This window comes from Oncorhynchus mykiss, chromosome 6, assembly GCF_013265735.2.
Source record: "Oncorhynchus mykiss isolate Arlee chromosome 6, USDA_OmykA_1.1, whole genome shotgun sequence".
NCBI lineage: Eukaryota > Metazoa > Chordata > Actinopteri > Salmoniformes > Salmonidae > Oncorhynchus > Oncorhynchus mykiss.
This window is the reverse complement of record NC_048570.1, coordinates 30,484,194-30,506,397: the sequence shown is the minus strand read 5'-3', so window position 1 is coordinate 30,506,397 and position 22,204 is coordinate 30,484,194. Positions and strand designations below refer to the sequence as shown.

The window sequence follows — 22,204 nt, the reverse complement described above, 5'->3', positions numbered from 1 at the left end:
GAAAATGCTAGAAATATTATAGCTATACGATGAATGCAATGCTTGGGAAAATGGACCTATTCATTATTCCGAGCCATTACGGACACAATGCTGCAGGACTTTCATGATAGGACTTTCATGATAATAAAACTCATTTCTCAATGCCAGAGACAGTATGTTTCCTGCTATGAAAGAATACCCCCGCTGTGAAAACGTCAGAGCCGTTGATAAAAAAAACAAGCTTATACTGCCATCTGGTGAAATGTATTGATATTGCTCATGTACAATTAACAGTGTAAAATAATACATGGATGGGCTCGTCTCGTTCAAACTCAAACACATGAAAAGACAAGGACATTTCATTTCTTTATTATTTCGTAAATGATTTGAGCTGGTGTACAGGGTAAATTATCTATAGATGTCTTCGGATTTCATTTGATTAAAAGGCTTGTACATGTATATATTTGTCATATTTGACCTCTCAATAACAATATAAAAGCAAACAAAACAAGTTCAAATACGCACAAGGCCCCTATTTTTCCCAGGTTGCAGGCATTACCCATAACTCAACAGTCTCTTGGTAGCTATGATGCTAAAAGTACATCCATAAAATAACTATAATCCCGCTGACAAGTAAGGGTGCATAGCATTCTAAGTAAATATATATTTCCATATATTTTATATATATTCATTTATATTAAAAACATTTTCTGTGCATGTGCGCAGGTGCATTCCTTAGTATTGAGTAATATGCTATTGCATGAATAATGTCTTCAATCCATTCTAAATGAGTATACATGTGTTCTCTAGTTTTTGCAACAGTTAATCTTTTTTGCATGAAGTTGGTTTATGTCGTCACCTCCATGGTCTGAAGTTCTACTGAGTCCTCCCTCTCCTTGACTCCACTCAGCCTGTCACTGTGTAGAAGGAAGCATTAGAACTGGCTCAATCTCTTTTTGGTTTTAGGGAGCGGGGATGGAACGGGGGTGGGCGGTGTTGAGGAAAAATACTATTAAAAAAAACACAGCCTAGCCAGTGAAGCCACGATGTTGTCTCAGAGAGTTGTCTAACTACCCCTCTACAACCATAGATCCTCATCGCCCCAGTCTGCTTTCCCTGTCTACCACCTCCACAAGTCTCCAGACCCAACCCCATTACATCCAGACTTAAAGACTGTAGGCCCACACTGTGTGCACACAAATGACCAGATACAGAAACCAAACTAAGAAGCATAATGAATGTATAATGTATGTTTGTCTGGTTTTCCTTAAGCTCTTACTGAGCCGACCTTAAGCAGTCACATGGAGGTGCTTCACCATTCCTCTTTCTGCTGCCCCCGTAGCTTTGACCCAGTCAAGGTGGGGTCATAAACATGATATGTATTAATGGTGCAGAGGGAGGGATAGATGATCAAATGTCTCAAAACAACAACTTGACTTTTATACGTGCTCTCTTTCTCTTGCTCGTTCCCTCATTCTGATTATGCATGGATGGGTTATATGGGCGACATATCTATTCATATGTGTTCAGTGTTATACAGTTTCTTAAACAACAACAGATCCCGAGTTCAATAGATAGGCTAAACAGTCTGGCGTCTAGCCTACCTAGTCAACTAATATGTACAGAGCAAGAACTTACATTCATTACCTGTGGCTACAGAGGCTGATAAACCATGGGCCTGGACTGGAGACTAATTTCAATGTCTGGGTATTATTATTGCAGAGTGTTCGTTCATATACTCTCTGGAGTGTTTGAGACACACGTTTTCCTACGATATGAGCAACGTAATGCATCAAGATCCGTTACGATACAATGCCAAGAGGATGTAGAGCATTACATCTAATCTACATGATGTAGGATTGCATACTGTACTGAGGTAACACTACTGTAAACCATGTTTAAATCAGGGTAGGGACCGAAGAACCTCGGTTTAATGTCCACCAATAGTGTCGTATCACCTTCACACCCATGCCAATTCACCGCCCTCAACCCTGCACTGTCATTTTGTCAACACTAAATGACGCTGTACGGTGTCAGTCTCAATTGTACTTACAATCAGTGGACTCATTATACACACACACACACACACACACACACACACACACACGCTCGCATACACACACATGCACGCACACTTTAGAATTTCTCCTTAGAATTAAATATGAATGCCATTAAGGCTTAAAAGAACAATGAGTGGACACTTTTAGATGGCTTGCATAAACCTCAGGGAATGGCTATTCTTTGCCACCCAACCTTCAAACACACACGATCAAAAACCAAACACTGTTGGGACTGGGAGAAAAACACTTGAAGAAAACAGCTCTCAAATAATGCAAACCAGTAACTCAGTCCACCAACTTGTCTCCTTTGTCTACTTTGTGCAACCAACATGGAAGTGATTTATGTTCCACGCAGGTCAAGTGGATAGCAGGAGGCTGATTGGGGCTCTGACATCTCTCCTAATCGGACAGTACATCTAAGGTAAAAGTAGTTAGAATGCCTATACCCCCCCCCCCCCCCCCCCACACACACACACATACACATATTAAGACCTACTCTTTCGACCAATGTTATTGCTTTCCTTTAAACAAACACCAGACAATACATTTCTGATGGGAAAAGGGGTAGGGGTGTACAGACATCAGGAGAGGGTTGAGAGGAAAGGAGACAGGTTTGTGGTGGGGTTGTGTGGGCTCACAGTTGTGGGTCAGTATTACAGTTTCTTATCACAGTGATTGGTGGCTGGTTGTCTTCGCTAGTCTACTGAGAGTTGCCAACAAAACAAGCAACACTTACAATCCCAACACTTTCAAATCTCTGTAGATACCCACCTCTCCCTGACTGACTATCACATGTAACCAGCTTAACCAGTGCTACATTATTACCTGTAGTGGTGAAGTTACTTCTTTACCCTTATCGAATGATGGGTAGATGCTGAGATGATCTGTAAACCCTCTTGGATATATCCTGTGATATCAGACTGACAATCTGACAATTGCTGACAATTGCTGACAATTGCTGTGTGACAGACACACCAGAGGGGAGATGCTACATTAATTAGGGGGACTCTGACCCCTGCTGGTAATGAACAGAACTGCTACATAATATCCATATTGAGAGGGATAGAACAGGACTGCTGCATCTACACCGAAAGGCTGGGGGAGTGGAGGGAGGCAGGGCAGGGCAGGGTGTGCAGTGCAGGGAGAATGGGGTGTGAGGATGGGGTGTAGAGATGACTGAGGTGGGTGGGCTGCATACATACATGCAGATGGTGGTGACAGGACCGCCAGACAAACTGGACTATAGCTGCACACATATAGCAGGGTAGGTGAAAGGTCTATCCAACGTTCTCATGATTGCCCCAGCCTTTACTCCAATTACATTCACCCTGGAAACACACAAACCACTCCAGGGAGGTTGGTTGTGGGGTTGGGGAGGAAAGTCAACACAGAACCTCCTTTTTCTAAAACACAAAGAACCGTGAAATGTCTCTGAAGCCAGTAATGCCCTCTAGGTGAGATGACGACAGCAAAGGGAGGCATCACATGAAAATCACAAAATAACAAATAACCGGACACACAAAAATGGACAGATAAAACAGGCAGAACGACACAGAGGTTTGTTTTGTTTGTTCTCATACCCACCAGATCTCAAGATATATAGAACATATACGCATAGAGTTAACCAAACAAGAACACCAGAGCAGAAGAATCGTTTAGGTGTCTGAAACAGCAGCATCATTAGCATCACATAGGGTTATGGTGAAATTAAACACAGGTAACACTCAGTCACGTAGCATTTCAGTGCAGATAGAATGTACAACACCAATATCCCAAATGTAGGCTACTGGAGTGGGACAGTGAAGGGCTGAAACCAGCCTGTGATGTATTTAATCTTTTTTTTGCTGGAAGAGTCTGTTCAGTGTGACAGGGAGGGAGAGTGACCTGTTGCCTAGAGATAATTCTGAGTATTTTGACAGTCTCCCTTTTCAGAAGTTTCACAAACAAACACTGCCCTGTTTCTTTAGAAAGGGGACGTATGACATAATCACCTTGCCCTAAACCCCAACATGGCCTCCTATCCAATACAGGAGTGACCCCCCCCCCCCCCCCCCCCCCACAACCCCTAGTACTGTAGTGAAAGACAGGCCATGCGCCAGCAGTCATTCATGCTGATACATATAACAGGAAGCACGTTTTGGTTGCTATTTTTTTTGTTGTCTGTGTTTGGTTTTGTTTTATACGAAATCATGCACCTAGCCTAGTAGTTGACATTTTTGGATTGTTTCTTTTTTTAAAAAGGTAAGAAAACTAGGAGTAAATCCACTTCGCTCTCGTGATCGTCGGCTTTGCCGTGGTGGTTGTTGTTATTATGAAGTTAGTGTTTTGTTCGTTCCAATCTCTCTTCTTTTCTCTCCATTATTCTCCTCCTCTTCATTCCTCCTGTCACCTGCCGCCGGTCATGTGTCTAAGTAGGATTGTTTTGGTGTGGGGCTCAAATCCTGGAGGGCAAGAGAACAGAGGTTAATATGGAGCAAGGACAAGGTTCCCATCAGTGTGTAGAGAATCAGACCCAACAGTTCTGTTGGATCGGCATGCAGGGTGCAGAAATCAAGAACCCAGAGACGAATCAGTAAATGTGAGTAGGCATACCTGTCTATAAATACACACACACACACACACACACAGCCAAAACACGGTCAGAGCTTGTCTTACAACTGTCCTTGGATAAAGAGAAAATGTACCGCAACCTTCCTTTCAAACATGGAAATAGGGGACTCTAGAAACACTGTCTTGTAGTCTTATACACTGAGTATACCAAACATTAGGGATACCTGTTGAGCGTGAAAAACCCAGCAGCTTTGCAGTTCTTGACACAAACCGGTGCGCCTGGCACCTACTAACATACTCTGTTCAAAGGCACTTAAATATTTTGTCTCGCCGATTCACCCTCTGAATGGCACACATACACAATCCCTGTCTCAATCGTCTCAAGGCTTAAAAACTCCTCTTTAACCTTTTACTGCAGTGGGTTAAATCAGGGACACACAGAGTGTTTTTGTTGTTGTCTTAAACAAATCCTATTTGAAACAAAAGTATACACCTCACACATATTTATGGTCTTGAAAAAAAGAAGACATCTCCTCGTGCCAGCTATAGAGTTTAAATGTATTCAATCATAAGTTTGTATCCCGATATTACACTTTATATACATCACATAACAAAACTGTAGAAACAGGTTTTTCTGTGTATGTTTTTTTTCTGTCTATTAATTATGAAAAAATATTAATAACATTCTCCCCATGAGGCCACTAGGTCATATGACAGCAGGAAAGGGATACCCTGTCTCCTACCTTTCATCTACATGGATTGAAGTGGATTTAACAAGTGACATCAACAAGAGATCATACCTTTCATCTGGTCAGTCTATGCCATGGAAAGAGCGGGCGTCCTTAATGTTTCGTGTACTCAGAGTATACAGTATATACTGCTCTGGGGAGCTCTATTTCTCCTACTTTAAGAAAGTGTTGTGCATTGTCAGTCAAGTCATTGGTCATTGTTCTGTTTATAATGTAAATGTTTTGTCAAGATCTGTCTTACTAATCAAAGTGAACCTGAGTGTAGTAGTTGGTGCCGTCTCCGGTCTGAAATGGCAGCAATCTGAATTTAAGGCTACTGCCTTCCTCTGAGTGCAAATGCATGGGACCTGTTTCTCGTCTGGGTGTGTCTTATACGTCAGAGTAAGGGGCAACATGCATGCACGCATGCGCAAGCACACACACACACACACACACACACACACACACACACACACACACACACACACACACACACACACACACACACAGTTGACCCAGCTAGTTTAATTTGAAAGAACAACTGGCCTGTCAACTTTGACCTATGAAAACATGCTGGATCCCCAGCACCCTTTGATAGTGGAGAGCCACATGCAATGCCATCTGTAATAGGTACAACAGTCAGCACTAACATAAACATACTGCATGTAGCTAGACCTACTGTAAACCCAGTCAGACATGTACAGCATTAGTACTACGCCACCACATAAGGACAACCATTGAACCTCCCCTTCACACCCTGCTGAATACCCACTGTAACACAATCTATACACACTGACCACAGAATTTGCTGTTGTTTAGACTCTCCTAAGACAGTACGACAACAGCTGTGCTATACATCCAACTGTATTTGACACACTGATACTCATCTACAGCAAAACACTACACACTAATATACTATCTTATAAAGCCATATGTAACGAGGCATCTGGGTAAGAAGATCGGGAGGTCCGGTCAACCTTTCCTATTTCATTATTTTCTGATAGAACATCTAGAAGTAGATAGGGGGAGATAGACGATGAAGAGGACAAAGATAGAAATGTTTAAGGGCATAGACAGGAATGGTAGAGTCGGGACTCATACCTCTGTTGCCGAGGGATACAGAATGTGTAGTACAGAGTTGAGAGCGTTACCGCTCAACTAGACTTAGTTTTAGTATTAAATGTGAATCTACTAAATCAATGCCACCCCACAGTCATACTGTAACATATTAATGCACAGTAGTTGCATCAAATGCCAATGATATAGTTCAAGCCACATCAAATGTCACTCTGCACTGTAGTGATACAATTAGCTCAATGTCATGAGTATTGAATTACTGTAACAACATCAGGCCTATTTAATCCAGACAGAGAGGCAGGATTAAATGAAGGAGCCATAACCCAGGTGAGAGATCTCAGTGGGTCAGTCAGTCCCGTACCTGCGGGCACATGTCGTTCTGCCACTCTGTCTGCATGCTTCCCTCACTTTACTCTCCGCAGACTGGCACATTTCACTATCTGAGCACCCTTCTTCACATCCACAATATCAGGCTACATCAGGGAGGGGGGGTGGGGGTGCAAGGGGAGAGCCAGGGGCGGAGGTAAAGGAGAGGAGGGACAGAGACAGGTAGAGAAGAGGATGAGAGTAGGAGGGAGAGGAGGGACAGAGACAGGTAGAGAAGAGTATGAGAGTAGAAGGGAGAGGAGGGACAGAGACAGGTAGAGAAGAGGATGAGAGTAGGAGGGAGAGGAGGGACAGAGACAGGTGGAGGAGAGGATGAGAGTAGGAGGGAGAGGAGGGACAGAGACAGGTGGAGGAGAGGATGAGAGTAGGAGGGCGAGGAGGGACAGGCAGGTGGAGAGGATGAGAGTAAGAGGGAGAGGTGGAAGTAGAAGTGAAGGAGAAGTAGTAGGAGAACAAAAAGATGTGGAGGACAGAGAGGGAATCAGGAGAGAGGGAGAGAGTAGGGAGAGGGAATCAGGAGAGAGGGAGAGAGAGGAGGGAGAGGGAGAAATGGCACAGTGTATGAGAGGTGAAAGATACAGATGAGGTGAAGAGGTGTATGAAGAGACAAGGGTGGAGAGGAGAAGAGGTTAAAAGTGACAATTGAGGTAATGAGCGAAGCGAGAGAGTTGACGGGAAGACAAGAAAAGGAGAGGAAAGGAGACAATTCAAGAGAAGAGAGATAATGGAAAGACAGCCAAGCCAAGAGAGATGGGGTGGGGATTGGAAAAACAGACAGGAAAATAGAAAAGAGAGAAGCATCAGAAACATTGACATGGAATAGAGTACTGCAGGTTGGAGGGAGCACACAGTCATAGTTAGTGGACTATAGAGACTTTGAATGGAGGTGGGCAGAGAAGACAGATAGACAGTCAGTCAATGTGGGTTACTGAAGGGGAGAGAACAGACCTCATTGCATTAGCACATCAAGAGCAAACAACCAACACCCAGACATTCATATCAACTGGAGAGAAAGAGCCATCCATCTATGTACTGACTGGAGACAGAGCAGATATCAGAACTGACTGCTGTTATGAAACCTGGAAGCATTAGTTTGTTGTTTCAGCCAACGCAGAGAGACAGTGCAAGCTATCAGAGCAGGATGCAGTTGTGGACTTTTTGGATGGTCCTACATGCAGGTCAGGATGGAGAGGGTGGACATGATGGGGGAAATGAAGCACAGATGAGTAATGCTTGCAAGTTGGATACAAAATACAGCATGAGGACACTCACACACTCAATTTTTCTTTCAGTTTCTTTGTAGCTAGGACGATGGGGAATGACAACACAGGTTGATCTAAATTACAAACACACACACACATCCCATTCACACGACACAGTCCATGCAGGTTTAGCCCACTGTGGTCTACTTTGGACTAACAGAGGAATCTATACTGCTGATCCCAGCAGAGTAAAGAGATCGTAGTTCCCAGCTACACCCTTGTCATCTTCTCTAGTGGTTGATTGCTACATTGAGTACCTATATAAATTCAGGGAAGTTTACAGATTGACCATGATGGGCCCTGTATGGTCAAGTTAGTCTCAGTCTACTTTAACTGTGAATCAATGCTCTATTTATGACAGATGAATGAGTTTGTTTAGAGTCTCAGCCTCTTGTACAGTAGCCCAGGTGAGTGTGGCCTGGCTGATGCAGGTTAGTGGCCCACCTTGCTGCTCAGGACGGCGTAGTTAATGAACTGCTCCGCCTCAGCCTCCAGCTCATCCTGCAGAGAGCCATCCATGCTCACTGACCGCTCCTGACCCCCCTCGTCACCTGAGCCCTTCCCCCTGCGCACCACCTTCCGTACAATCTGCACCGCACACACACACACACACACACACACACACACACACACACACACACACACACACACACACACACACACACACACACACACACACACACACACACACACACACAGGGGAGGGAGGGGGAGGAGGATGAGAGGATGAGGGAGGGTGGTGGGAAAGAGAGCTTAAGAAGGAGAGATTGGTACTCTTTTGGGTTCTCCCTGTGTACCATTAAGGAACTTAATGTCCTGGTTATATGTATCCTTATCAACCCCATCCTTACTAAATCTACCACCCACAACCTTTCAACCCCATCCTTACTAAAACACCACCCACAACCTTTCAACCCCATCCTTACTAAAAACACCACCCACAACCTTTCAACCCCATCCTTACTAAATCTACCACCCACAACCTTTCAACCCCATCCTTACTAAAAACACCACCCACAACCTTTCAACCCCATCCTTACTAAATCTACCACCCACAACCTTGCAACCCCATCCTTACTAAATCTACCACCCACAACCTTTCAACCCCATCCTTATTAAATTTACCACCCACAACCTTTCAACCCCATCCTTACTAAATCTACCACCCACACACAACCTTTCAACCCCATCCTTATTAAATTTACCACCCACAACCTTTCAACCACATCCTTACTAAAAACACCACCCACAACCTTTCAACCCCATCCTTACTAAATCTACCACCCACAACCTTTCAACCCCATCCTTATTAAATCTACTACCCACAACCGTTCAACCCCATCCTTACTAAATCTACCCCCCACAACCTTTCAACCCCATCCTTATTAAATCTACTACCCACAACCTTTCAACCCCATCCTTATTAAATCTACAACCCACAACCTTTCAACCCCTTCCTTATTAAATCTACAACCCAACCTTTCAACCCCATCCTTATTAAATCTACAACCCACAACCTTTCAACCCCATCCTTATTAAATCTACAACCCACAACCTTTCAACCCCCTCCTTATTAAATCTATAACCCACAACCTTTCAACCCCATCCTTACTAAATCTACAACCCACAACCATTCATACAGCAACTAAACATGACTGTGACACCTGTGAGAGCAAGACAGGGATCATTTTCCCATGTCGTGATTACAGTCATGACATTGGAATAAATCAAGGCATGACGATGAACGTGATGGTTCTTGATGATCAATTTAATAATCATTTCTATGAGGATGAGTGCAGTGAGTTGAACATGAATATTAACAGGGGAGAACTACTAGATAGGCCACAGTGCAGGGCTGTAGAGTAGAGAGAGGCATGCTGGGATAGATATCTGACCTTCTTGGTGACGATGTTTCCGTGCTCATCTGTGAACTGCTCCTCGCTCACTTGTTCCCCTGGGAGATCCTTGGCCTCATCACCCTAAAGGACAGACAACATGTACTGAACATCACTAAACAATACTGTCATACTGAAATACACATGGTATACTGTACCGTCACACACATCTGCTCATAGATGAATGGCAAACGCATCAACAGCACACACTTACACAGTAAGGAGTCCAAACGCACATACTCTACATTAACATTACAAAAGGGACCAGTCAATACTACCAGAAAGATTGGATCCAAATACTTGATTGGCCAACAACTTTTCCACAGGCATTAATGTCACACCTATGAGTTTGTAAGTATGAATTGGGGAACGACTCCGAGAGAAAACCAGGAGTCAGCATACAGAACGAAAAGGGTGCTGGAATCTAGAGCACTTTAAAATAGCCCCCCAGAGTGAGTCTCATCATTTAGCCACTGTCACCAACCCCAAACCAGAGAGAGAGAGAGAGAGAGAGAGAGAGATAGATACGTACATACATACATACATACATACATGGAAATAGTAACTGGTCAGGGGATCACTAATGGGGCTGCTGTGGTGTTAGCACTAATACAATCAGAGTTGATGAGGTTCATAAGAATACAACTATTACTTCTAATAACATTGGAGGCGCCAGTACAGCTATTTATAAGATCAAAAGGTCCCACAATTGAAGATGGTAGAGAGATTAGAGACTGAGGTCATAGGTTTAAACACCACACAGGTTGAGCCATTCACAGCTCCAACAGCACGTACAAGGCCTGTACAGTGTATCTACAGTCTAAATGGGTCTCAACTGTAGGTCTATGGTCACAGCACATACAAGGCCTGTACAGTGTATCTACAGTCTAAATGGGTCTCAACCGTAGGTCTATGGTCACAGCACGTACAAGGCCTGTACAGTGTATCTACAGTCTAAATGGGTCTCAACCGTAGGTCTATGGTCACAGCACGTACAAGGCCTGTACAGTGTATCTGTACATGGGTCTCAGACCCTAAATGGGTCTCAACTGTAGGTCTATGGTTTGACCATTCTTAGTTTTGTCCTTCCCTCCCTCTGTTACTATTCTATCTCACCTGGCGGAATACAGTATGAACAATATGATCCAGAAAGTTGCTTGAAAATACTTTAAAACAAATGTTGTTGTTGCAAAGTAGTTCTATCGTGCATCCTGTATATTCATAATCTATGCACAAGTCAGCATACTGTATGTGTGAGTTAAAATTCTACAATATAAATGAACAACTGTTTTATGAACATAATCTTTCACCTTTCATTATTGATCCCATTACGAATAAATTGCATGGTCAGAAGTTAATACGGTAAACAAGCAGAAATAGGTATCTCTCCACCTTCTCCACTCGCCTCGACCCTGACGAACATTTCCCCTTGTCACAGACAAACATTAAATCACCTCTGAGCTTTACAAACACACACGCGCACGCACACGCACGCACACACACACACACACACACACACACACACACACACACACACACACACGCACACGCACTCGCACACGCGCACGCGCACGCACGCACACTGCAACCATCTGCTTTCCACCACACTGTTTGTTACACTCTCCTTCATTATTTTGTTCCATTGCCAGTCAATTCTCTGTCTCATCCTCTCCCCCTCGCCCCTCCCCCCACCCCCTCCCCCCTCACCCCCTCCCCTTTCTGTTGGGTACCTTGAGAATGACCCTGCGGCGGACCACGCGGGTGGTGACGTTCTCCTCTTCGTCGGCCACGCCCTCGGCCTCGCCCAGCTCACGGTCTAGCGCAGCGTGCACATAGGTGAGCACAGAGCGCAGGGAGCCGCTGGCTATATGCATCACATTCTGACCGCTGATCACCAGGAAGGCCAGCAGCACAAAGCTGAAAAGCAGCTCAGTCACCAGGGCCCACATCACTCACAGCCCCTCCAAGCTTCTACCTCTGCAAACTCTCAAAGCAACCCAGCAACCCAGTGGAGCGCACGACACACCCACTCTCACACACCCAACTACACGCCCACCCACACACACTAACACACACACTAACACAGACACTAACACAGACACGTCTGTGCAGGCTCTCGCCGTCTATCCACGACACTTCTCTCCGTTTTTCTGGGGCAACAGCTGCACCCTCAGGCCTTCTCTCCTCTCAACAGGGCTGGCGTCTTGTCCTTCTTTCTCTCCCTCTGCTTGTGTCCCTTCTTCGGCAAGCTCTACTCCACTAGACCCTATTCCTTCTTTCTCTGGCTCCGTCTCCCTCTCCCTTTCTCTCTCCGTCTGTCAGCTGGTCAGTAGGAATGGCTGACCCATGCCATCAAATCTAGGCGGCTGCAACCTTGGGAGGCTTCTATTTCCTCTCCCTCCCTCTCTCTTTCGCTCCTTCGCTCTCTCTCTCTCTCTCTCCTCCGTGCTTCCAAAAACAACCCTTCACCCCTCGCTCCCTCTCTATCTCCCAGCCATGTGATCTGTAGTCTTTAAATACTTCTGGCTGCTCCAGAGAGGAGCTCTGCTCTGTCAGGCTGAGAGGCTGAGAGTGAGAATAACAGACTTGCACCCTGACCAACAGGCCTCCCTCAGGTAATCACACTACAGTATACTCCCTCAGGTAATCATACTGTACTCCCTCAGGTACTCATAGTATACTCCCTCAGGTAACCATAGTATACTCCATCATGTACTCATAGTATACTCCCTCAGGTACTCATAGTATACTCCCTCAGGTAATCATACTATACTCCCTCATGTACTCATAGTATACTCCCTCAGGTACTCATAGTATACTCCCTCAGGTACTCATAGTATACTCCCTCAGGTAACCATAGTATACTCCCTCAGGTACTCATAGTATACTCCCTCAGGTACTCATAGTATACTCCCTCAGGTAATCATACTATACTCCCTCATGTACTCATAGTATACTCCCTCGGGTAACCATAGTATACTCCCTCAGGTACTCATAGTATACTCCCTCAGGTACTCATAGTATACTCCCTCGGGTAACCATAGTATACTCCCTCAGGTACTCATAGTATACGTCCTCAGGTAATCATACTATACTCCCTCATGTACTCATAGTATACTCCCCCAGGTACTCATAGTATACTCCCTCAGGTACTCATAGTATACTCCCTCAGGTACTCATAGTATACTCCCTCGGGTAACCATAGTATACTCCCTCAGGTACTCATAGTATACGTCCTCAGGTAATCATACTATACTCCCTCATGTACTCATAGTATACTCCCTCAGGTACTCATAGTATACTCCCTCAGGTACTCATAGTATACTCCCTCAGGTAATCATACTATACTCCCTCATGGTCTCATAGTATACTCCCTCAGGTACTCATAGTATACTCCCTCAGGTAATCATACTATACTCCCTCATGGTCTCATAGTATACTCCCTCAGGTACTCATAGTATACACACAACCATACACTATACTTCCACACTTATATTATTATTCCAATGGCATGTAGGTATATGTTCCACCACACACATATTCTGTAATGGTTTGGGATCTATTTTACTTAAACAATACAGTAAGATGCAGATTGTCAGAAGCAAGACCATTTCCTGCCACTTATTCTCTATGGGCAACATTGTAGTCTGTTCTTACTGTTCCAACACGCTGGCAGTCCCAATATAACCTGGCAGTCCCAATATAACTTCCTACCAGGGATAGCCCATAGAGACTGAAACAGCCCCTTTTGCTCTCTCACTGCGTCGCAAAGTTGAGCTGTCCTTTAGGGTGCTCTGGTGCAGTGTCCTTTAGGGTGCTCTGGTGCAGTGTCCTTTAGGGTGCTCTGGTGCAGTGTCCTTTAGGGTGCTCTGGTGCAGTGTCCTTTAGGGTGCTCTGGTGCAGTGCCAGAATGCTAGATGCCACATGTGATGGGCTGGGATTGGGGATCTGGTGACAGGGGCTGCTATTTTTGGCTTGACAGGCTGTTTGTGCCCTTCTTGGGCCTTCTGTTTGTATGTGCATGTGTGTGAGAGGAGAGGATGGTGGGATTATGGTATTTATAATCTAATTCAGTTATAGCCTTCTGTCACTGGGTTTGGACTGTGGTCATACAAGTCCTACTGTACAGCATTTACATTTTAGTCATTTAGGAGACACTCTTATCCAAAGAGACTTACAGGAGCAATTAGAGTTAATTGCCTTGTTCAAATCTAATCAAACTTTATTTGCCACATGCGCTGAATACAACAAGTGTAGACTTTACCGTGAAATGCTTATTTACAAGCCCTTAACCAACAGCGCAGCTCAAGAAGAAGAAAATGTTTGACCAAGTAGGCAAAATTAAAAACTAATAATAAAAACGAACACAATAAGAATAACAATAACGAGGCTATATACAGGGGGCACCGGTACCGAGTCAGTGTGCAGAGGTACAGGCTAGTAATCTGCACATGCAGGTGGGGTTGAAGTGACTATGCATAGGTAACAAACAAACAGCAGTAGCAGCAGTGTACGGGGGAGTCAATGTAAATTGTCCGGTGGCAATTTTTATGAATTGTTCAGCAGTCTAATTGCTTGGGGGTAGAAGCTGTTGAGGAGCCAGGCTGTGATGCAACCGGTCAGGATGCTCTCGATGGTGCAGTTGTAGAACCTTTTGAGGATCTGGGGACCCGTGCAAAATCTTTTCAGTCTCCTGAGGGGGAAAAGGTTTAGTCGTGCCCTCTTCACAACTGTCTTGGTGTGTTTGGACCATGATAGTTCGTTGGTGATGTGGACACCAAGGAACTTGGAACTCTCGACCCGCTCCACTACAGCCCAGTTGATGTTAATAGGGGTTCGGCCCGCCATTTTCTGTAGTCCACGATCAGCTCCTTTGTCTTGCTCACATTGAGGGAGAGGTTGTTGTCCTAGCTCCCCACTGCCAGTTCTCTGACCTCCTCTCTATAGGCCGTCTCATTGTTGTCGGTAATCAGGCCTACCACTGTTGTGTCCTCAGCAAACTTATTGATGGTGTTGGAGTCGTGTTTGGCCATGCAGTGTTTGGCCGTGGGTGAACAGGGAACACAGGAGGGGACTAAGTACACACCCCTGAGGGGCCTCATTGTCAAGGATCAGGATCAGCGTGGCAGACGTTATTTTGCCTACTCTTACCACCTGGGGGCGGCCCGTCAGGAAGTCAACGATCTAGTTGCAGAGGGAGCCTTCAAAGCGCTTCATGGCCACCGATGTGAGTGCCACGGGGCGGTAATCATTTAGGCAGGTTACCTTCACTTCCTTGGGCACAGGGACTATGGTGGCCTGCTTGAAACAGGCAGGTATTACAGACTCGGTCAGGGAGAGGTTGAAAATGTCAGTGAAGACACTTGACAGTTGGTCTGCGCATGCTTTGAGTACACGTCCTGGTAATCCGTCTGGCCCAGTGGCTTTGTGAATGTTGACCTGTTTAAAGGTTTTGTTCACATCGGCTACCGAGAGAGTTACCACACAGTCATCCAGAACAGCTGGTGCTCCTGTGCATGCTTCAGTGTTGCTTGCCTCGAAGCGAGCATAAAAGGCATTTAGCTCATCTGGTAGCCTCGCGTCACTGGGCAGCTTGTGTCTGAGGTTTCCCTTTGTAGTCCACAATAGTTTTCAAGCCCTGCCACATCCGACGAGCATCAGAGCCGGTGTAGTAGGATTCAATCTTAATCCTGTATTGACGCTTTGCTTGTTTGATGGTTCATCTGAGGGCATAGCAGGATTTCTTATAAGCGATTAGTCTCCCGCTCCTTGAAAGAGGCAGCTGTAGCCTTTAGCTCTATGCGGATGTTGCCTGTAATCCATGGCTTCTGGTTGGGATATGTACGTACAGTCACTATGGGGACGACATCATCAATGCACTTATAGATGAAGCCGATGACTGACTGAGGTGTTGTATTCCTCAATGCCATTGGATGAATCCCGGAACATATTCCAGTCTGTGCTAGCAAAACAGTCTTGTAGTGTAGCAACCGTGTCATCTGACCACTTCCATATTGAGCGTGTCACTTCTACTTCCTACTTTAGTTTTCGCTTATAAGCAGGAATCAGGAGGATAGAATTGTGGTTAAATGGAGGGCGGGTGAGAGCTTTGTATGCATCTCTGTGTATGGAGTAAAGGTGGTCTCTGATTTTTTTCCTCTGGTTGCACATGTGACATGCTGGTAAAAATTTGGTAAAACTGATTTAAGTTTGCTTGCATTAAAGTCCCCGGCCACTAGGAGCACCGCTTCTAGGTGAGCATTTTCTCTTCTCTTCTTATGGCCTTATAGAGTTGGTTGAGAGCGGTCTTAGTGCCAGCTTCGCTTTGTGGTGGTAAATAGATGGCTATGAATAATACAGATGAGAACTGTATCTTCAGGTAATCTAATCTACAGGTTATCATAAGGTACTCTACCTCAGGCGAGCAATACCTTGAGACTTCTTTAATATTAGACATCGCGCACCAGCTGTTACTGGCGAAAAGACACACACACACACCCCTTGTCTTACCAGAGGTAGCGTCTCTGTTCTGCCGGTGCATGGAAAATCCCGCCAGCTCTATATTGTCTGTTTTTTCGTTCAGCCACGTCTCGGTGAAACATAAGATGTTACAGTTCATCTTAATAGTAGGTCATCAATTTTATTTTCGAAACGATTGCACGTTAGCAAGGAGAATGGAAGGCATTGGGAGTTTACTCGCTCGCCTCCAGCTTCTCAGAAGGATCCCCGATCTGTGTCCCCTTTTCTTCACGCAAAAGGCTTGGATCTGGGCCTGTTCCAGTGAAAGCAGGATATCCTTCTCGTCGGACTTGTTAAAGGAAAAAGTTTCTTCCAGTCCGCGGTGAGTAATCGCTTTTCTGATGTCCAGAAGCAGCAACATTATGTACACAATAAGTAAAAAAATAAGTTACACAAACCACAAAAAAAATAACAAAGTGCACAATTGGTTGGAAGAATGTAAAATTTCAGCCACTGTCACGTTCTGACCATCGTTCGTGTGTGTTTTCCTTGTTTTAGTGTTGGTCAGGACGTGAACTGGGTGGGCATTCTATGTTGGATGTCTTGTTTGTCTATTTCTATGTCCGGCCTGATATGGTTCTCAATCAGAGGCAGGTGTTAGTCATTGTCTCTGATTGGGAACCATATTTAGGTAGCCTGGGTTTCACTGTGTGTTTGTGGGTGATTGTCCTTAGTGTTAGTTTGCACCAGTTTAGGCTGTTTCGGTTTTCATTACGTTTATTATTTTGCACTGTTTGTATTTGGATTCATGTTGCTATAGTCACAATAAACATGGATCGCAATCTACACGCCGCATTTTGGTCCGACTCTCCTTCACACCTAGAAGACCGTTACAGAATCACCCACCACAAAAGGACCAAGCAGCGTGTCAACAGGCAGGAGCAGCGCGAGGAGACGCGCAATAAGGATTTCTGGACATGGGAGGAAATCCTCGACGGGAGAGGACCCTGGGCTAAACCAGGGGAGTGTAGCCGCCCAAAGGAGCAGCCCAAAGAGGAGGTATGGACATGGGAGGACGAATTAGAAGGAAGAGGACCCTGGGCTCAGCCAGGAGAATATCGCCGCCCCAAAGAAGAACTGGAGGCGGCGAAAGCGGAGAGGCGCAGATATGAGGAGGCAGCACGACGTAGCGGATGGAAGCCTGAGAAGCAGCCCCAAAAATTTCTTGGGGGGGGGCTAACAGGGAGTATGGCTACGCCAGGTAGGAGACCTGGGCAGACTCCCTGTGCTTACCGGGGGGCTAGAGAGACCGGACAGGCACCGTGTTATGCAGTGGTGCGCACGGTGTCTCCAGTGCGGGTGCATAGCCCGGTGCGGTATATTCCAGCTCCACGTGTTGGCCGGGCTAGATTGAGCGTCGAGCCTAATGCCATGAAGCCGGCTCTACGCAGCTGGTCCCCAGTGCGTCTCCTTGGGCCGGCTTACATGGCACCAGCCTTGCGCTCGGTGTCTCCGGTTCGCCTGCATAGCCCAGTGCGGGCTATTCCACCTCGCCGCACTGGCAGGGCGACCGTGAGCATTCAACCAGGTAAGGTTGGGCAGGCTCGGTGCTCAAGAGCTCCAGTGCGCCTGCACGGTCCGGTTTTTCCAGTACCACCTCCACACCCCAGCCCTCCGGTAGCAGCTCCCCGCACCAGGCTTCCTGTGCGTGTCCTCGGCCCAGTACCACCAGTGCCAGCACCACGCATCAGGCCTACAGTGCGCCTCGCCTGTCCAGCGCTGTCGGAGCCCTCCTCCTCTCCAGCGCTGTTGGAGTCTCCCGCCTGTCTAGCGCTGTTAGAGCCTTCCTCCTCTACAGCGCTGCCGGAGTCTCCCGCCTGTTCAGAACTGCCAGTCTGCAAGGAGCTGCCAGTCTGCAAGGAGCTGCCAGTCTGCAAGGAGCTGCCAGTCTGCAAGGAGCTGCCAGTCTGCATAGAGCTGCCAGTCTGCAAGGAGCTGCCAGTCTGCAAGGAGCCGCCAGAGCTGCCTGTCTGCAGGATGCCGCCAAAGCTGCCAGTCTGCAAGGAGCCGCCAGAGCTGCTAGTCTGCAAGGAGCTGCCAGTTAGCATGGAGCAGCCAGGGCCGCCAGTCAGCATGGAGCAGCCAGGGCCGCCAGTCAGCATGGAGCAGCCAGGGCCGCCAGTCAGCATGGAGCAGCCAGTCAGCATGGAGCAGCCAGAGCTGCCAGTCAGCATGGAGCAGCCTGTCAGCATGGAGCAGCCAGAGCTGCCAGTCAGCATGGAGCAGCCAGTCAGCATGGAGCAGCCAGAGCTGCCAGTCATCATGGAGCAGCCAGTCAGCATGGAGCAGCCAGATCTGCCAGTCGACCAGACTCTTCCAGATCTGCCAGTCGACCAGACTCTTCCAGATCTGCCAGTCGACCAGACTCTTCCAGATCTGCCAGTCGACCAGACTCTTCCAGATCTGCCAGTCGACCAGACTCTTCCAGATCTGCCAGTCGACCAGACTCTTCCAGATCTGCCAGTCGACCAGACTCTTCCAGATCTGCCAGTCGACCAGACTCTTCCAGATCTGCCAGTCGACCAGACTCTTCCAGATCTGCCAGTCGACCAGACTCTTCCAGATCTGCCAGTCGACCAGACTCTTCCAGATCTGCCAGTCGACCAGACTCTTCCAGATCTGCCAGTCAGCCAGGATCTTCCAGATCTGCCAGTCAGCCAGGATCTGCCAGAACCGCCAGCCAGCCAGGATCTGCCGGATCTAACTACCTGCCTGAGCTTCCTCTCAGTGCTGTGCTACCCATCAGTCCCGAGCTACTTCTGTCCCGAGCTGCCCCTCTGTCTCGAGCTGACCCTCTGTCCCGAGCTGTCATTAAGAAGGGTCACCTATCTAGGGACGCTAAGGAGGTGGACTAAAACTGTTATGGAGTGGGGTCCACGTCCAGCGCCAGAGCCGCCACCGCGGACAGATGCCCACCCACACCCTCCCCCATAGGTTTAAGTTGTGCGTCCGGAGTCCGCACCTTGGAGGGGGGGTACTGTCACGTTCTGACCATCGTTCGTGTGTGTTTTCCTTGTTTTAGTGTTGGTCAGGACGTGAACTGGGTGGGCATTCTATGTTGGATGTCTTGTTTGTCTATTTCTATGTCCGGCCTGATATGGTTCTCAATCAGAGGCAGGTGTTAGTCATTGTCTCTGATTGGGAACCATATTTAGGTAGCCTGGGTTTCACTGTGTGTTTGTGGGTGATTGTCCTTAGTGTTAGTTTGCACCAGTTTAGGCTGTTTCGGTTTTCATTACGTTTATTATTTTGCACTGTTTGTATTTGGATTCATGTTGCTATAGCCACAATAAACATGGATCGCAATCTACACGCCGCATTTTGGTCCGACTCTCCTTCACACCTAGAAGACCGTTACAGCCACGTTCTTCGGTGCCATCTTAGGAAGGGAACATCTACAGATTTCAAACCTAGCCGGCATGGGGATTTGAACCAGCAACCTCTCGGTTATTGGCCCAACGCTCTTAACCGCTAGGCTACCTGCCAAGACAATAATAAAATAGGTTTCCCACTCACCTGCTGCCTCAGGAGTACGTCGTCCCAGGTCTGCAGCTCTGACACCCTGTGAGGGAACCCCAGGCCCTTCTCAAATGGCTGGGTGCCCCTGAAGTGCCCACGCAGGAGCTCAGAGTGCCCCATGTCCCGCACCGGCTGAAGCAAGGCCTCCTGGGACACACGGGACTGGCTGGGGTCCATATCCATGGCAGCGCGCACTGATGACATCATTGAGTCCATGGCCTGCCTGGGTTTTGTTGTCTGTGAACCCAACCAGGCCTGAGTGTGGTCAGTGACAGGTTGCCAACCTGGACCCGACTGCTCCTGCAGATAGGACAGTAAAGAGCCACCACCTCCGCCACTGCCTCTACTACCACTGCTGCCACCACTGGACCTAAGGAGGCAGAGGATGAGTGAGAAAAGAAGAAAGGAGGAGAGAGATGAAGAGAGGTGGAGAGATAGGACAAGTGAGAGGAGAATAGACAAAGGAGTGAAAGGAGCAGAGAGAGGCCAATGTGTGTCAAATGTGTGTGTCAAACAAAAGCTGACTAATAGTCCTTCATAGACACTGTTACTAAAACGAAATATTGTATTATTAGGTTAGGAAACACGGCAACATTGAAGTGTCCTAAGGCTCAGTTGTCTCAGAGGTGAGTGTCTGGACTACCCCCTGTCTGGCAAGTGCTGTGTCCAGCTGAGCTGCAGACTGACTTAGGTCTGAGGACACACTCACCTGTCTCCATTACGATCAGCCACACGGCTCAGACCGGGCGACTTGCTCAGCCGGGTGTACACTCGCTGCTGTTGTCCTGCAACAAGAGAAAGCCCTTCCTCTGAGCCTGTCCTTCCTCCTCTTCCTCCTTCAACTCCAACTCCATCTCCACCTGCCAAGTTGCCTCTGACCGCTGCTGCCTCTGACTTCACGACTTTTGACCCTTGACCCTTCTCCAGACCATTAACGTTGTATAACATGGCGGCGATGGTGCCTCCGAACGAAGAAGGGGTGGCAGGGGTGGCGGTGCTGAACGAAGCAGGGGTGGCAGGGGTGGCGGTGCTGAACGAGTCAACAGCCCCCATCTCTGAGTTGTCTTCCACCAGCTCCATGGAGCCACTCAGCCCCCCTTCCTCTCCGGTAGCCCTATTGCCCGGCCGGCCCAGGCTCCCGTACGACAGCCCCTGCAGCCCCTCTGAGTCGTCAGCATTGCTGCACTCCAGTGAGGAGTCCTCCACGGCCACTAGGGAGGGGCTGTTGCCCGAGGGCCACACCTGCACATCGGACATCTCCATGAGTGTATCCTCCTCTGTGATGGCCATGGGAGCACACTCCAGACTGGAGACTTCCTGCCAGTAGGGCTCATTTCCGAGTGGGGAGGGCAGGCTGTACTGCATGGAAGGAGGGGAGAGCAGCTCCTCCTGTAATACCCCGTAACCTGGAGCGACACACAGAGAGGCACACTGACACGGGCCCCCCCACCTTGCTTCGCCACGCCTCGCCCCCCCCACCTTGCCCCACCAGCCCCGGGAGGGACCCCAGGGGGGGATGTGCCCCTAGCCCAGGAGCAGGGCAGCGATGGGGAGATGGCAGAGGGGGATCCCAGGGGGCAAGTGGAGAGAGGGGGAGAGGAAGGGCCCAGACAGTGGGAGCTGAAGAAGAGGTGCAAGGAGCTAAGGGTGAGGGAGCAAGGGGGGCTTCGGGGGAGGGGGTTGACAAACCAGATCAAGCCAGATCAGCCAGCACTGACAGTGAGAGCAGCAGCGGAGGCAGCAGCAGATACACAGCCAGAGCCAGACAGAGAGCCAGACAGAGAGCCAGACAGAGAGCCAGACAGAGAGCCAGACAGAGAGCCAGGCAGAGAGCCAGACAGAGAGCCAGACAGAGAGCCAGACAGAGAGACAGACAGAGAGACAGACAGACAGAGAGACAGACAGAGAGAGAGAGGTCTGCTGGTGGCTGGTGCTGCTCCGCTGTCTGCCACCTACAGGTAGAGGCACAGGAGTTACTGCCTCTGCCCCGAACCAACCTGGGGCTGGGACACACACCTGCCCGCCTGGGACACACACTTATACACACATACACATGCCATACACATGTCGATACACACACAGACTTACCCACACCCACACACAACCTTTCCCACACATACACACACACACACACACAAAACCAGGCAAGTTAAATATTCTAGTCAGGCTGAACAGCATGCATGCAGTCATTCTCGTTATTCAACACACTCACACACACTTTCACCCAC

The 22,204-nt window shown here is 47.7% G+C and overlaps 1 protein-coding gene across 20 annotated transcripts in view; it reads right to left on the bottom strand.

Annotated features, from left to right (window-relative positions):
* Nucleotides 1–332: 332 nt before the first annotated feature.
* Nucleotides 333–22,204, bottom strand: part of LOC110525713 (ankyrin-1) — a 77,614-nt gene continuing 55,742 nt past the window's right edge. For 15 of the 20 annotated variants that reach the window (XM_036979840.1, XM_036979833.1, XM_036979834.1 and 12 more), the window contains 6 exons: nt 20,686–21,382; nt 19,974–20,346; nt 9,939–10,022; nt 8,488–8,631; nt 6,756–6,867; nt 333–4,480 (listed from right to left, as the gene is read on the bottom strand). In XM_036979840.1, the coding sequence (XP_036835735.1) occupies nt 6,799–6,867; nt 8,488–8,631; nt 9,939–10,022; nt 19,974–20,346; nt 20,686–21,382 (1,367 nt within the window). In that variant the 3' untranslated portion in view covers nt 333–4,480; nt 6,756–6,798. Of the gene's footprint in view, nt 4,481–6,755; nt 6,868–8,487; nt 8,632–9,938; nt 10,023–11,668; nt 12,528–19,973; nt 20,347–20,685; nt 21,383–22,204 lie in introns of those variants that run through there. The other 5 variants (XM_036979828.1, XM_036979842.1, XM_036979831.1 and 2 more) reach the window with 5 other exon arrangements.